Source organism: Falco biarmicus, chromosome 3 (genome assembly GCF_023638135.1).
Source record: "Falco biarmicus isolate bFalBia1 chromosome 3, bFalBia1.pri, whole genome shotgun sequence".
Lineage (NCBI taxonomy): Eukaryota > Metazoa > Chordata > Aves > Falconiformes > Falconidae > Falco > Falco biarmicus.
Window position 1 is genome coordinate 104,746,158 of NC_079290.1, and position 17,129 is coordinate 104,763,286.

The following is a 17,129-nucleotide window of genomic DNA, read 5'->3' on the forward strand; positions in this document are numbered from 1 at the left end:
GGAAAATGGAATATTTCTCTCGGATGAGATTTTGCGGAAGAACAGGGCTGGGTTATTAGCAGTGTGTATCGTGTGTGTTTCTTGCAATAAAGGTTGAGCCAAATTTGACAGGGAGAGAGCTCTGATCTTGAAGAGAGTAACATCCTTCCAGCTGCCTTCACACGGAGTGGCCATCTGGGGGAAACCAGCTAGGAGATCTAAACCTAAATAGCTGCCCTGGCTCCTGGGGACACACTGTGGCAGCCCAGGGACCCCCACAGTGGGAGGTGGGCAAGATGAGAGCAGTGACTGGGTCCACCCAGTTTCAGCTGTGCAAAAACCCCAGTGTCCCTTACACAAGAATATGTGTCTCTGGTGTGAAAAAATGACCTGGTCTTTAAACCAGGAAAGGCTCTTTGTGTTTCACTCAGAATATTCTCCAGCCCCCCGTTGCTGTACCCGTAACTCCCGCGTCAAAGCCTGCCCCACAGCTCCTGCCAGCACTGCCCCAGGCATCATACTGGTGCCGTGGGACAGCCAGGGTCCATGAGCCTGGCACGGGGCCAGGTGCTGTCTCTGCATCGCCACCTGAGCGTTGGAGAGCTGAAATTTTTGCTTTATGGTAATGAAAAAAATGCTTTGGTTGCACTTTCTCTCCAGCTAATCCAATTTGTCTCCTTACTGGTTTCAAATGCCTTTTAAAGATTCCTAGCAATGTATTATAGAAATCCATTTGCTGAGATGCAGCGAAGAGGGGCTTTTTTATTTTACAGTTATTAGCGAGTGACAAGGTAAGTAACTCGGGGAAGATTGATCACCTAACTAAGCATTTTTACTTTCTCAATTAATCCTGGCATGATTGTAATAAATCCAGGAGTGGGAGTAATTAGATGTGAACGGACCTCACTTCCTTTTGCTGCTGCATGTCAGAGGTAATGGATAGAGACATCTTTCTCTTGGAAGTGGCCTAGGGAGACGTCCAGTTAGATGGGATTTCTGGAAAGAAAGATAGATGTCAGGGGCCAGTGTTCACTTTTTTCCTCAATGGAGAACAGATTTATGCTATCAATCCACATTAAGAAGACTTCATGGCTACATAGAAATCTAGCAAGAGTAATTCAATTAGCCCCATGCACTTTTTAAGATGGCATTTGATAATGGAGGATCACTTGCCCTGAAGTTCACACTGAATTTTCTTTTTGCATCTTTCCTTTTTCTTCTTTCTTTTTTTTTTTTTTTAATTAAAAAAGTCATTGTGGTTCACTGGATGCTTTTGCCTCCAAGCTGAGAGGTTGCTAGGTTAAGTCCTAAAACATGCTGGAGGTTCACGGCCACCGAAACCACAGCAAAATGGCACCTGTATGTGTGTGCGTGCCCTGTGCTGATGCTTGGTCCCCCTTGCAATGCTAAACCAAGCCTATTTTTGTGAGCTTGAAGCCTGCCCCTTGTACGGAGCAAGGGCCCAGGCTTGCTGCTGACTCAGAGGGAAAAGTACCCATCTGCATGAGATCCCGGGGCTGGTTCCAGCATGAGGGAAGAGTACAGCCAGTGCCACAGCCAGCACACCTCCTCCCCAGTCCTGTGTGCAGACACAGCCCATGCCACCGAGCCAGACCCGAGCTGGGTGGAGGGTCCTGGCCCCTCTCTCTGCCTCTGCCAAAGCCTTTTGGGTCTGGGGTCCTGGGAACTGACTGCTGCTCTGATCTGCTGTATGTGGGAACAAACCCGGCTCCCTGCATGGCTGCAGCCCTTCATCTCATTGCCATCGTAAACCAGGGTGCAGGTGTTGGATATGTCCAGGCTGAATTCCTCGTAACCTGTTATTGTACCACAGTGCTCATAATACTCAGTGGTTTGGATTTTTATATTCTGTCACCTTCAGTTGTGTGAATATGTGCAAATCTCAGCATAGTTTCCTGGTTTTAAAGTTGAAGGTTTAGGATCATGCTGTTGAGAAAAGCTTGGATCCTGGTAGCTCCTCAGTCTTGGGGCAGAAGTGACAAACCCAGAAGACTAGCTCTGAATTTTTAACTCAACACTAAGGCTGCCACCCTGATCCTGGGGAAGAGGAGACTGACTTCTTGAATTCATCTCTTGAGTCTTACTTACAGCATGTGACAGATCCCCATTTGTTCCTCGCTTTCCCCTTGTAACTAAAGGGAAAGGGCTGTGCAGGTTGCTGCCACGCGCCTGTGCTGCAGCCAGTGCTGGCCACTGATCCGGGTGGCTCATGTTCCCTGTGCTGTCTAGGGACAGCAGCTCTCTGTGACTCCCCTTGTGATGCCATGGTGCCCATCGCAGCAAGGCAAACCTGCTGGGGGCTGCTGCAGGATGAAGCCCCTCTTGTGTGGGTCCTCTGACAGGGAGCTGCTCCCCAGCCCTCAGCCCCGCTCCCACCAAGATCTCATTAATAGATTTACTTATTTGAAAATCATTATACAGGCAGACAGCCTCATAGATGTAGGATCCCAGGGGCAACTTGTTAGCAGCTGCTCTGTAGCTACATCAAGAGATTTTCTGACAGTACACAAAAGCCATTTGACAATGTCAGAAACCACCAAGAGGGATTAACTTGAAAGAGAAAAGGCAGGGGGGGAAACCCCCATTAAAACATGTCTTGGAGCTTATCAGAGATGGAGAGGCTTGGAGAAGAAAAACCAGCCAGGGGGGGTGTAGAGGCAACCAGTGAAGAAACCAGGGGCCAGCTCAAGCAGGAATGGGGACACTCTTTCTCACCCCTGGGGAACAATTTCTGATTAATGCTGGGGCTCTATTTTGCTTTGCCAGGGTATTTGCACAGGTCTTTTATTTTCTTTGAAGGCTTGGCCTAAAATCTTGTGCGTCTCCTGCTATGATGTGTGCGCCACACTGGTGCGAATGAGGGGCTGCACTCTCGACTCCTGGCTGTTCTCACAGGAGAGCAGATGGAGGGGTTTACCCTGTGGTTACTGACACTGCAGCTGCTGCGACTTTTGGATACCTAACCTGATATACCTTAAAGGATCTGCTCTCAGCAAGCACTGAGCACCTGCCCACTGACACCAGCCCCCCCTCCAAGGGGAGCAGACAGAGAATGAAGGTATGACGCTTGTGATAGCCTTGGCTGAGAGCTGTGATAACAAAGATTCTGAAAGGGAAGTGCTCCGGGGTCAAACGACAGAGAGATGCTGGCATGAAACTGCTGAGTGCAGCAGGAGTGTCCGTACAGTCATTCTGAGGAGGCAATAACTCACAATAAACGAGAGACCTTTACAGAGTTACTGAGCCCAGCCTAAAAGAAGCTCATTTGCCTGTGCCATGAGTTGTTAAAAATTGGGAAAATCTTCAAAGGACATGAAAAAAAATTACAGTTCTGTGGAAAATGTGACAGCTGCTACCGCTGGAGGGAAAAGCCCTGATCAGGCAAAGCCTTACCCAGGCAGTTAACTTCAGATGTGTAAGAAATGCTGCGGACATCACTGAAGCTTGCTGGGGGCTGGGAGTTAAACAGGTGTCTAAAGGTCAGCGTTGCTCAGCCGTCCAGTGCTAGCAGTGGTCTCTCAACACCAGAGCAGTTTATGAAACCGCTGGAACTACCTGATTGGAACTATCACAGTGCTCTCTGCTCCTCTTCTCTCTTTACTCTCCTCCTGTCCTCCTCTTGCCTCTTCTGTCCTCTCCTCCTCTCTCCTTCCCCTTCTCCTTCTCCTTCTCCTTCTCCTTCCCCTTCTCCTTCCCCTTCCCTTTCCCCTTTTCCTTCTCCTTCCCCTTCCCCTTCCCTTTCCCCTTTTCCTTCTCCTTCCCTTTCCCCTTCTCCTTCTCCTCTGCCTCAAAATTTTAGGCCCCTCCTGCAAGCAAATCTTGGAAATGCCATCCAAGCACATGCAGAGGTGACAGAAAGCAAATGCTGCCTAAGTCCTTGCCAGTTTTCCAAGCTCTCCTGATTTTTCAGAGTTACTGACTGAGCTACTTCACTTGTAAGCTTAGTTCATGGAAGCCTTTGCGAGCCCCACGTTTACAATAGCTGTCTTGTAAAGAGCCCACACAAACCCCGGTGATTTATGTATTTTTTTCAGTTACAGAGTTTATTTATTTTGCGCACTGATTTACCAAAGAGTTTGTTTCAGTTTTCCCACAGTTTTCTTGGCCGGTTTCTCCTCTTGTCAGCGTGAGGCTTCAGCACAGCGGTGGTGGAGCAGAGCGATGCCGTGCGGGAATGTGCTGCTCCGTGCTGCTTCCCAGCACACATCATCCCGAAAAAGGGTGCTCAGAGTGACTTGCTTGCCTTTCGGTGCTGTGCTTTGAAAAAGCCAGCTGCCTCCTCCCTGTGAACTTTACTAAACCTGCCCATGGAAAAGAGAGCTGAGACCCTGGGAGGCTTGTGTGGCACCTCCACCAGAAAGCCTACAAGACTGAGTAAGCCCACTCAAAGAACTGGCTGTATAGGGGCAAATACATCAGAAAAGCCTGTGAAATCCATTTTTCTCTTCACAGCTTTGAAAGCAGATGGCGGGGTGGGGCTAGGAGGAGAGAACTAACAAACAGAAAATAGTACAAACACAGCGTAAATAATTCTTCTCCTCTCCTCTTTGCAAAGTGTGGGAGCAGAATGTTACAGCTGGTTTCTTCCACCTCAAACTGAGGTTGTTTCTGTGATTTACAGTTGAGCAGCGCTCGAGGAATACAATAAAAATTAATAATTAAAATAGCAAAAATAATCTGCCAGGCACTGAAATATTTTTAGCTGATTGCTTGAGTTTATAATAGCAGCAATGTAATAATGGAGTCCTTTGTGCTAAACCTCCACTGCGTAACAGTGATGACTGCAGAGCCTGGACTCTGCCTTGCTCTTGGCTTGTGATGGAGTCTTCCCGCTGCAGCTGAATGCTGCTCCCTTGCCCCCATCCAGTAACCACACATTTCGGTGAAGTTTTTCAGTTGACACAGGCAGAAAACCCGACATTGTGTGTCCTGCTTTGGGTCCCTTTGCCCTGCAGCACCTTCCCAGAGAGCACAGGGACCCATGTCTTCCCTGTGGTGTCTAGAGGAGGGTACAGAAGCTTGGCAGGTTTTGAAGAGTTAAGCCCTGCCAGATGAAGCCAGGTTTTCTGCAGACCTCAGTATGCTCTGGGCCAGTTTCTCCTGAAAATTGTGTCTCGAAGGTCCTCACTGAGGTGGTTAAATACCACATGCTTTTGAACAGGCAGCCTTCCTTTGGTGTTGGACTGGGAACTCAGTTTTAGGGGACAGAAATCAAAGCTTTGAGCAGAAGAGGACAGGGAAGACGGTGCGGGGTTTACAAGAACAGCCCCAGCGTTGAGACCGAAGTCACTGCGGAAATGCCAAGTGCATGGTTTAAAGCTGAACATGTACAGTATGCTTTCCCTGTAAAACCCACAGCAGTTGTGATATCTCCAGACAGATTTATGCGATCTCTGGTATGCATCCTCTTCAGGGTAAAGGTAGGCTTGGACAGCATTTTGAACACTCAGTAAGATTAATTTATTCCTATTTTGTAGTTAATTTCTGTTTATGTTCCGAAGGAGAGAAAAAAGATTGGCACATACACAACTGCAGAGGCAAACAGCACAAGCAGCACTGCTGAGAACTTTGAGGACGAACAGGATGGATGGTCATCTGCAAACCCTTACAATGCAGGATGCTGCCGTGTATTAAAACATTCTCATCAGAGAACGACACAGGGGCAGGACAATGTCCTCTACTGGCATCGTGGCACCGGTGTGGTTCCACTTCACCCTGTGATCTGTAACTCACCTGCTTGGCCCTGGGTCACAAACATGACTTGTTTAGGGCCATCAAGTAAAACAGCCTTGTAAAATGCCTCTGGGGGATGGCTAATTTATGGAGAGGAGAAACAATATCCCTCCCCTGGTGCCACTTAACTTTTCATTTTATATTTGCAGTAATTGCACACGACATCTGGAAAAATTGACGTCCAGTCCCTGGAGAAAGCTGGGGCAAGAGGTCAGAGTGCTCCAGGGGAAGGCGCAGGCCATGCCCCGGGAGGGTGGCTTTGCCCTGGTTCGGGCAAGGCATGGGCAGCCCCCGTGCCATCTCCCCCTGGTAGCTGGGGGGACGGTGAGGGACCAGGCGCGGGTGCCTGGGGACAGAGGACTCGTGGGCTGCCCAGCCCTCAGTTTCCCCATCGGGAGAAGGGGGGCAGCGCTGGCAGCAGCCCCCCCGCGATGCCAAGGCTGAGCTGGGGGCGGCAGGGGGGGGAAGCGCGGGGGTCCGGACCCCTCCTGCAGCCGCACGACCCGGCCGCCCTGCGCACCCCCGCGGGTGCGGGCTGCGGAGCGGGGGACCCTGGGCTCCGGGGGCTCCGGGCCGCGGCCGGGGGCGGGCAGGGCGCCAGGTGCCGCGGGGGCGCGGGCGGCTGGCGGGGCCGGCAGCCGCTCGGCAGCGGCCCTACACCTTTAAAAGTCTCCTCACGTTGGCGCGCTGATTATCCATTAACCTGATGCGAGCTCCCTTTCCTGGGGGTGGCGTCCTCGGCAGCTCTGCAATAAGAGCCGGCAGCGGGGCTGGCTGCCTCCCTCCCTCCTTCCTCTACCCCCTCCCTCCTCTCCCCCCCTGCCCCCGCTCCCTCCTTATCAGCAATTCAGATTGCATGCAAATCTACGGGCTTTCTTACAGGGGCTAAGGCGGAGGACCGAGCGCTTCTCGCCGGCCGCCGCTTCGGGGAGAGCTATCTCCTCCTCCTCCTCCTCCTCCTCCTCCTCCTCTTGGGATTTTCTTCCTTCTCCCCTCCCCTGCTCTCCCCTCCCTCTTTCCCTCCCTCCCTCTCTTTCTTTCCTTCTTTTCACCTCCCCGAACAAAAGTAGTCCTTCTCTCCGCGCCAGCGCTGCCTGCGAGCGGGGGTCGCTTTGTCTGCCCGCGCCGTCGGGGTGCCCCGGGGCCGGGAGCGGCCGGGCGGGCCATGGGGGGGCGAGCGGCGGGCGGCCGGGCGCTGCTGGCGCTGCTGGCGCTGCTGGCGCTGGGCGGCGGCGGGGCGACGTGCCCCGAGCGGGAGCTGGAGCGGCGGGAGGAGGAGGCCAACGTGGTGCTGACGGGCACGGTGGAGGAGATCATGAACGTGGACCCCGTGCACCACACCTACTCCTGCAAGGTAAGGGGCGGGGGGGCGCCGGGGGGAAACTTTCGGCCCCGAGCGGGCGCCTCCCCGGCCGGGCGCATGTGGTTTTTATTGTATGTGCGCTGGAGCTTTGGTGTGTAATTATGTATTTTTAGACTGCGGAGTCTCTCCCCGCTGGAGCTCCCACAGCTGTGTCGAGGGGAATCTCTCAAGGTTGCTTTTTATGGGCATTTCCCTCCTTGCCGTGATGCGGGGCTGGCTCCCAACTTTCTCTCTGGCAGGGCTGAGGCTGACGGGGAAGGTGTTCAGGGCAGCTCCCCGTTTACTTTAGCAGCATCTTGAGTTCCTCTAGCTCTAGCTATTGTTTAACTACGAATCTAGCCTCTGGCTATGGGTTTTGGGGTTTTTTTCTCTCTCTCTCTTTTTTTTTTTTTAACCCCCCTCCCCCCCCAAGCTGAGAGAATGTAAAGTACTGAGCAACCTGAAACACCATCCGTCTGACTGTCAGAAAACGTGCTGTATGGCTTAACCCTTCCCGGGGCAGGAATCTCGCTTAGGAGGACATGCTGCCACATTGTCTTTTCCTCTTCTTCCCGTCCCCTTTTCTACCCATCCTTAAAAAGTGCTGCGGTTCCTGCCTGTGGTTAGTGCTAAGCAGGGCCCGGGGTGATGCGCAGCAGCGCGTTGGTGGGAGAGGTCTACCGGTGCAGAGGAAGGTTAACTTCATCCCACGACGCTGCCCTCTGTTTTGGAGCATCTCTCAGCCCAGTACAGTAGTCGAACAGCTTCTGCCTGTCCAGCTGGTGCCCACTGCTTCACGCTTGCTCCCACTGCTCTGCCCCTTTCGATACCACACAATCTGTACCCTTCTCTTGTAAATTAGATCACAGCCCCTCCAGGCTAGTGCAGAGACCGTATGTTTGCAAAGTGTCTGGCACATCCTGGGTGCTATGTAGAAAACTAATAAGCTGCTGCGAGCAGCCGGTGTCCTGCGGCAGCTTGGGGCACATATGGCTGTATGGATGTGGGCCACCTGATGCTGGGGCACAGGTGTCTGTGTAAGTAGGCAGGAGGTGGTCCAGTGAGGCTAGTGATGAGGCAGAAATGCTCATCTAGAAAAAAGGGTCTCTTTCCTCCCACTGCAGATGCCTGTTAAGGTGTCTGGCTAGCGTAAAATCCAGGCTTCATCTTGCTGCATTAGAGCAAGACTCTGGGCCAGGAAATCCGTGCTTCCTGTGATGGTAAACCTGCTTGCTCAGCAGCTTTGCCTTTGAAAGTGTGCCATCAAGTCCAAGTAAGAGCAGCTAAGGAGCAACATGTGGGGAGGAATGTGGTCTGCTGGGGGTGGCTTTATTTGAAACACAGTCTGCATCGCTCGGCTTGCGAAGAGAGTCTCTCGCCTGCCTTTCCCTCAGCCATCCCAAGCAATGCTGCGGAGAAGGCTTGTGTGACTTACTCCGGAGTTCAGTGTGGGATTTCGCGTCTGCCAATTACATGTGTCATAACAGCACCTGAAGTCCAGAACATGGTGCCAAGATACCTTTCCAGTCCCAGAGTCCTGTAAGAGAAAGTGAAAGGAGAAAAATGCACTCTCCTACCTTGGATGGAAGTGCCCATCCTGTCTCGCTGTGGCAGTGCCGCTGGCTCTCCCAGTCGTGCTGTGACATTAAGCAATTTTCTTGGAATGGTGGTTCTTCAGTCCCTTTACCTACACATCAGTCTTTTCTGTGTAGTTTTTAAGGGTATGTTCATGGTGCGTTTGCAGGAAAAAAAAAAAAAAAGCTTTGAAATGGGACTTGGGGTGTCTTAAGGACCTGAAAGCAGGTAAATATCTCCTAACTGTGATTTAGGAGGGTGTAACGCTAGTGACTTTGACTTGTAAATGTGTATTTTTGCAGCAGCTGTTGGCCTGTTTCACTCCAAGATCTCAAAGATTTGAAATTGCTGTGGATTCTGCTGATGCTGGGTTGCAGGGTTAGGCAGGCTTGCATATTGGTTTGGCTTGGTTTTTTTTTTTTTTACCAAGCACCTTAGATTCTGAAAGGGCAGCTAGGGCATTAAAGGTGACCGCTGGCTCCTGCTGCCCTGTGGAGCTGGAACAAGCCCAGGTGCAGAAAGGATCTTGCTGGTTACCTGGTGAGAACACTCAGTGTCCGCTTCCTCACTGTCATACTCTAAACCATTCCTTAGGCCCTGGGGTAACCTCCAAATACCACAGTTATCTCTTGTCAGGTTCTTCTTTATCTGAAGAGGAAAGGCAAGGGCCAAGTGTGCGGGAGGAGTGCCCTGGAGCCCACACCCAACACAGCGGGTGTTACTGGTGCTGGGTGGTCTGTGAGGGAGCAGGTATGTGAGTATCTGTGAGTGCTGCATTAGTGCATTGTTCTTCCTAGTTAAACTCTCAACCCTCCCTGCTGAAGCCTCTGATAGATGAAGCACATTACAACTGAGAAGAAACGTGAGGTTAATGTTGGATAAACACGCGTCAGTAGCTACCAGCCATTCGTTTGCTGCTAGAGGAGGTGAGTAGCAAGGAAGAACAGGCTGACAGAACTCCTGAAATTCACTCAGACTGGCTGATGTGCCGCTTCGCCGAGGGATTTGACGTGGGAGCTAGGCGCTGTGCTTGCTTCTAGCTGCAGCCCAGGGCTTGCTCTTCTTCCCAAGCTGGCGGTGCTGCTCTTCATCCTATTTACAGCCTGTGTGCTGGCATTGCCCCTTCCTACTTTTGAGTCCTCTGATGTACCTTATTCTGGTCTGACCTGACATTTATGAAGGGAGCTTCTATTTATAGGACAAATGCAGGTTCTATATGTGCTATAGGAAGTGTTGAAAAGGATGTGGATCCTGTTCCAGACAATAGGGCCCATATTTTGGGGGGTAACGGCGGCTACTGTTTTCCTGCCAGGGCTGGAGGTGGGTTTGGTGCTGTGCTAGCTCCTAGGGAAAGGGCATCTAGCTTCTGCCAGGGAAAGGCACAGAGAGTGGTGAGGGAGAGGGTCAGTGCATGGTCAGGAGGGAAGCGGTTGGCAGAGCTGCCTGTGAAGCTACAAGCAGAGCCTGAGCTTTGCTACCCAGAACTGCTGAGTTCTGGTGGTGACTCCTCTTACTTCTGCCCAGAGTGACAGCTGCCTTCTTGAGGAGACCGTGCTCGAACTTCTCATCTTTCTTTGCAAGACCAAGGCTGGTGTTTCTCGGAGCATCTTCCTGGCAGGAACTTGCTAGCACTGTAGGGGTGGTCCCGTTCCCTACTGTGGGATGGACCCCCATGGCGCAGTGGAAAATTCTTTTACTTTCTGGTTTTGGACTGCACTTAAAATATATCCTTGCAAGGATCTGCTTAAAGTTTTCACTGTTCTTACTCTGCCTCCCTGTAGCTGCCAGGAGTCTTGTAACAGTCTTAATCCAGTGTTTTATGTGCTCACTGGCAAGAGGGTGAGTGAATCTGCTGTAGGGAAGGGACCTCTTGGAACTAGATTCTAGCCCAATTTTTTCTCTCTCCCTCTTCTTCCCTAGTCCTTGATGTAGTCGGTGAGTCACCAGTGACAAAGTCCTAATTGTGTGTAATGATGAATGGGATGCCCTACAGGTAATTTCTTGGTCTTTGGTGTCTTCGTGTCCATTCATTATAGAGGATAAGGGTGGGGAGAGCACTGGTGGACTCTGATGTTGCTTGTGAATGCTGTGGCCTGGCTCTGAGGTGTATGACTACAACAGCCATGCTAATTAACTCCAATTACAATCTGCTTCAGAACAGGGGGTAGGCTTTAGCCTTTCTTCCCCTTTAGACCTAGCTGTGAAAGTGCCTGACCGCTACCTCTCAGCCCAAGCCTCGGGCTGTGCGCTCTGCCTGCCTGGAGTATTTTTTTCCTTTTGTCTCCTTTGTGTTCCTGGTGTTTTTTGCCCTGGCTGCTTGTGCACCTCACCTTGCAGCGAGCAGCCTGCCCTGCGGGCTGCAGGCTGCTGCTGAGGGAAGGGGAGGTGGGGCTGGTGGGGCTGCAGGAAGGTGTCTTAACTTGACTGTGGGGAGAAGCGCAACCACAGGGAGCTGTGCTGCTGCGAAACGCTGGAGAAACAGCTGGTCCCAGGTGGGGAGGCGGGCAAGGAGGCTTGCACTAATGCGGTGCTCCTTAGCACCCTGCCGCCTCTGCTCACCTGAGGTGTCGTGTCTGCACGTGGCCCCAGACTGGCTCTTTGAGGGGGGCTGCCTCGCACGGCACCACCTGCGGGCAGTGGAGCAGGTGTCCGAGTCCGTTCTGGGATTCCTGTAAGATCAGAGGGGAGGAAAGCTGCCTCTCACAGCTACCCTTCCTTGCCATCTGAAGCTCCCTCTGTTTGCCGGTTGGCTGCCAGCTCTCTCCAGAACAGAACTCCTGCTGACGGGGCTGTGTACAACTGAGCAGTCGGCTTTTCGAGCAGGCTTCTTTGCGCAAACGGCTTTGAAGGCGTTGCGTTCTCAGCCGCTCTTCTTACCCTCGCGCAGCAGCTTGGACTTGGGCTGTGTGGGGAGGGATGGGAGCCTGTGTATAAGTTATTGCTTGTCCTTTGGTTGCTGTGGCATTGCTTAGCACTGGCCCAAGGGGAGCTGACTCCCTTCGTGCTGGAAGACAAATGAGTGTGAGGGCACGTGGGTGCAATGTCTCTGGCTAACCTCTGTGTGTCTGGGAGCAGCTAAGGCATGTGCAGCTTCCAGAGAGGATCTGTCACAGTGGTGTTTAGTCCTGGGATGGTTTTTGATCTTGGGTATGCAGGAGAACAGGGCTCACCTCTCTAACATATGGGACCTGCTGGGCTGTGGGAGGAGCTGAGACCCGTCAGGTCCAGAGGCCTTCTGCAAGGCAGGCAAATATTACACCTTAAGGAGAAGGTGTGAGAAGTAGGAGGATACGAGAACAAAATACACTCCTAAACATTATTCTTAACCTTCAGTTGCACCTGTAGAGTACAAGCAACACTGAATTTGTTCCCTTTTTCAGCTCAACAGGTGAATCTCATGCTGAGCAGGGGGTGTCTCACCCCAGCCTGCTTGCTCCTGTGGCAGTGGGACGGCTCTATGCCCTTGCCCCAGCACCTGTCGCTGCCTGCTCCTGGTCATGGCAGGGACGGTGTGTGGGAGTTCTGCTCAAAATCATTGTGGACCTTGAAGCCTCTTGATCCGGACTGAGATAGCGCTGAGCTCACACCACTGAAATTCTGGAGTTAGGGCTTCAAAAAATTGCAAGATTGGTTAGAAGTCATGACTTGCATTCCCCCTAGCTCCCAATGTTTTTACCCTCTTATTTTGCACTTTGTGGTGTCAGATCTTTTGTGTGTGTGTGTGTCTTCTGTAGTCACTAAGCAATGGGATGGAGGTATTTGGCAAAGAATAAGAGTCTCTCTGTCTGAACAGTCTTGAGGAAGCCCAGAGGGGAATGTGATGGACTTGAAGGGCAGAAGCCAGTGAGCTGTAGTTGCAGATAACTATAAAAATGGATCATTCTCAAGGGGGATAGTATGTGCTCTGTGCTTTTCTCAACTGTAACAAGTCCCCCAACCCCTATGTCAAGCATAGAAGCTGTAGTGTGAACAACTGCCTGCGTCCCTGCCGCCCCTGGAGTCCCTCAAGGGCAGGAGAGACCCGTCTGCCCACCTTCCTGCGAGCATGCTTTCTCGGCCCCTGGTGTTCCCTTCGGAGTCACAGAGAGGGGATCAAGAGCCCCCTTATCTCTGAGCCACCACCTCCCTGACTGCTCTGGTCTTGGCGCGGTGTGCTGGAGTGCTCCTTGGGTGGTGAAGACGGCTGGAGAATGCAGGTGACTGTGCACTTGGGCTGCAGTAGGAGGGGATATGCTGGCAGAGCGTGATAAAGTGTGCCCTGAGCATGCCGGGCCCGGGATGCCTGTGGTCACAGTAATACCCATGCACTACAGCAGCCACTCTTGCTAGAGAAACGCCCTTGCTCCGAGCCAAAACCTCAGGCAGCTCTCTGATGAGCTGTTCCTGTTACATGCAACTCGACAACTCATCTCTGTGTCCTGTTTCCCCCTGCAGTAGAATTGCAGGAGCAGGAGGATTTCTGACCCATTGGAAGGGTCATGATGAGCATGGATGGGGACATGTCTCTGGTGTCCCGTGTGCACTAGAGCCATTTTAGGGCTGCTTCTTCTCTGCTGTGTGGGGGTTTGTTTGGGGTAGCTTGCTGGAGAGGGGCTGGCTTGCAGCTGTGTGTAGATCTTGCTGGTTTTAGGCAGGGGGATGAGCCAGCAAAGAGGTCCAAGGAGACTGCTCTAGCACTGCTGGCAGTGGGATGGAGAGAGTGGGGCTAACTCTTGTGACCAGGACTTGTTTTTCTTCCTGAAGTTTGGATAAGTAAAGGAAAATGGGCTCCTCCTGCCAAATCCTCCACGTTTTTTAGCAAATCCAGCCTGCTAAGGCAAAGGTTTTCTTTAGTCTTTGTAGTAACGTAAGTTACCTTTGACACTTCTACATGGAATATTATCTGCTCTGCCTTTTGTCTTCCCAAGGTACCAGTGGCTTTTCAGAGTCAGAAAATTCCCTTCTTCCATTCACCCAACCCGCCTGCCTTCTCCTGCCCCTGTTCTAAGGCTCCTGTTCAGAGCCTCCCCCACGGATGGACAGTGCTTGTTGTGCAGTCCTCCCCAGTTAGGACCTTCCAGCCACTTAATGTTCCCTTCAAGGTGTTTTTTTATTCAGATGTGTTTTCTTCTCCCTTGGTGCATTTCACCACTGAGATTTTTGTTGCGAGTCAGGATATCTCTGGGAGAGCTGTACCAGCTGGAGTGTCACCCTGAATGATGCTGCCTGGGAGTGGCAAGGGGGTTCCTCTGGCCAGGCTGACACTTGCATGCTGCCCTTGATAGGGCTTGAATTGTGTCCCTCACCCTGTGTCTGCAGATGATGGGGTCCCAGCTCGTCTATGTAGAAAGGGTCAGTGGTAGGCAAGCTGGATCTCGCTTCTGTCCCAGCATCTAGTCCAGAATCTCCTGCTATGAATTTGAATTCTTTATTAGTAATGGGCAGGACTGAGTCAGTTCTGAATATTTTTTTAATATAAATTACTTTCCTGGCTGAGTCTCTTCCAGCTTCCCCTGGCTAAGTGCGGTGTCGCTTGTTGGAGAGCAGCATTCCCAGCCGTAACCAGGTGGCAACTGGAATGGCTGTTGTGGGCATAAAGGTTAGAACAATATTGGAGGGAAGAAGTCGATTAGCTCATCCTCAGTCTCACTGGTTGCATACAGCAGAGGCTTCTCCTACTGCCGGGGAACTCTTGAGCAGCCTTCCTGGTCCGAGCTGAACTGCCTCGCTGAGGCTGCGGGATCTGCTCATCCCTTCTCCCACCCCTGCTCTGCTGTCCCGGGAGAGCCCCCACCTTGCTGGCCCTGCCGGGCTCCCCTGCACCATGCAGGAGGCTGGTCGCTGGGTCTCCGAGTAGCAGCCGTGCCTGCTGGTGGCTCTCCAGTGTCCGCTGAGAAGCGGCAGCTTATCTGGAGCTATTGTTCTTGCTCGAACAAAGGAAAGGGGCATTTCTGCCGCCGCCAGCCCCTTTGTGCCGGGGCTTGCTGGGTGTTTGCACTTGGGGTGGGGAAGGCGAGCCCTCCCCAGTCAGTGATGAGACGAAGGAGGTGGGCTGTTTTGGTTTGTGGGCCTCCAGGGAGGCTAGTCAAGGTGGCTGGCTGTAGGGTTTGGTGTGGGGCATCCCCACAGCAGCGACTGGGCCGGTGGCACGCTTGGTAGCAGCTCTGGGCACAGCTGAAGGCAAATCCTGGGTATCGGCACCGAGGGCAGTGTGTCCCAGTGCAAAGGGGAGAGGCATGCCCTGGGGGACAAGAGGTCTCTGTCCCTCGTTGGAGAACCTGCCTGGCCGAGGGGCCCCTTGTGACACGAGTCTTGTCCCCCTTTGCTCCCCACGAGGCTGTGTGGGGGCAGGGCCAGCAGTGCCAAGTGCCTGGGCTGGAGAGCTGGGTGCAGCTTTGGCAGAAAGAGTAGTTCATGCTTTTGCCTTGGTTGCCCACGCATTTTGTACTTTTAGAAGGGTGTCTAATGAAATTAGCTCTGCTGGAAGGCTTTGCCAGCCTGTGAACCCCTCCTGTGCATCTTGTGACAACATGATAAAATCTAGCCAGGCCAGAAAGTGCCAACTGTCTGTGGCTGTGAAGTGGTCTCACATGTTCTTTCTTCCTCTCCTTCAAGGTGAGAGTCTGGCGTTATCTGAAAGGCAAAGACATCGTCACTCACGAGATCCTCTTGGATGGTGGGAACAAAGTGGTTATCGGTGGCTTCGGGGACCCATTAATCTGTGACAATCAAGTCTCGACTGGGGACACGCGGATTTTCTTCGTCAACCCTGCCCCGCAGTACATGTGGCCAGCACACCGCAATGAGCTGATGCTGAACTCCAGCCTCATGCGGATAACGCTGCGCAACCTGGAGGAGGTGGAGCACTGCGTGGAAGGTGAGGCTGGAGTGTGGGTGCCTGGCTTTCCCTGGGGTGCTCTGGGCATGCAGATGCAGTAGCAGCCAAGCCCTGGCTCTGTTGGCCACCTTGTGCTCTTAGCTTGTAAATGATTGATTGGCAAACGATCTCGCTGGTGATGAGACTGATCAGTCCTGCTGCTACATGTGTCTAGGGCAGGGTCATACTGCTCTGTGGACTCACTTGTCATGAGGACAGTGCCTGGCGTTGACCTGGTTGTGAGAGGCAGTGGTTGCAACCAAGGTATAGCCAAGCAAAGTTGTTTTATATTATCTTTGCTCCAGGTTTGGTGCAGGTTCTCAGTCCTCTGTGCAATGAGTCCAGTGTGGTTGGGAGCATCCCCACTGCAAGTCCTGTCCTGCCACAAGTCTGTGGCAAGCACTTACCAGGGAATTTAGACTCCTCACACCAGAGTTAGATTTATTGTATCCCCCCCCTCCCATGGATTCAGAGCTAGTAAGTTAATGGGTTAATCCTGTGGTGAAGGCATGTCCCTTGTGGTGGTCACCCCTAGCTTCTTTGCTTGCCAAGTCAGCCTTGCGGAGTCCTGAGAAGCCAGCTGAGTTCTGCATGGGGGTAAAGCTTGCTTCTCCAGGGTATAACTAAGTCGGAACCAAGCTGAGCCCAAGCAGTTGGGTGATTTCTGGGGGTATGAGGCATGCTTCTGAATTGTTGTGGTGAAGCCCTGTATCCCTCGTACATTAACCTCTCTGGAACCTTTGTGTCTGCTCCCGAAAGAGCTCAGATGAGGTGAGTTGACTTGTAGCTGTCTGTGGGACAATGTGAGGAGTGCTGACGTGGCCATGGCAAAGAGGATGGCAGAGTTACTAGTGTGCTGTGGGTGTAACAACATAGCTGTTGGGAAGAGCTGAGGGGGAGACAGCCCATATGTGCTCTTTTTAATAGTGTCTTAGACCTCCAGGTGTGGAGATGTGCCTCCATGGAGAGCAGAGCTGGAGAGACTTGCTTCTACTTGTTGCCCCACCACCTTGAAAACGTTTCTGTAACAACCCATTCTTTGGCTTCTCTCTTCCCCACTTTATGCTTGTCCTGTGTTCCAGCAAGAGCTCGAAGCTCATGGGGGAATGTCGTGCCCCAAAAGCCCTTTGCTGGGATCTGAGTGTGTCCTGAGAGCAGATGAGTAAACAAGGGAAGGAATGCAGGAATTCTGTGCAGGCAACAAATAAACGTGCGGATCAGCTCCCTCCTCCCCTTGGATGTGCAGAGGGGAGGCCATAACCCCTTTTTCCAGCTGTGAATGCTGACAGAGGTGAATGACCGAGCTCTCTGTCTGGGAGGCTGGGAGAGAGCTAGTTCAGCAGAGCAGCTCACAAGAAGTGCCTGTCTCAAGTGGGTTTTGTAAGGCATTTTTTTTAGGAGGTTTTTTACCTGAATACATATGTATCTGTATATATCTCATATTGCACTTGGAATGTATCAGTCCTGCTCCTTCCTTGTACCTAGTGGAGAGGGAGGGGGGAGAAAGAATGTGTGTGTGGGTTTGTTTTTTTTTTTTTTTGTTAAACCTGAGCAAACATTAGGAAGAATTTTGACTTGATTTGCTGTGTTCTTTGGCATGCTGATTTTGCACGCAGTGGGTGT

The 17,129-nt window shown here is 52.2% G+C and overlaps 1 protein-coding gene across 2 annotated transcripts in view; it reads left to right on the top strand.

Moving 5' to 3' along the window:
• Positions 1-6,549: 6,549 nt before the first annotated feature.
• AGRN (agrin) overlaps positions 6,550-17,129 on the top strand; it is a 129,085-nt gene continuing 118,505 nt past the window's right edge. For both annotated transcript variants that reach the window (XM_056332233.1, XM_056332235.1), the window contains exons 1-2: positions 6,550-7,087; positions 15,245-15,506. In XM_056332233.1, the coding sequence (XP_056188208.1) occupies positions 6,899-7,087; positions 15,245-15,506 (451 nt within the window). In that variant the 5' untranslated portion in view covers positions 6,550-6,898. The remainder of the gene's footprint in view (positions 7,088-15,244; positions 15,507-17,129) is intronic.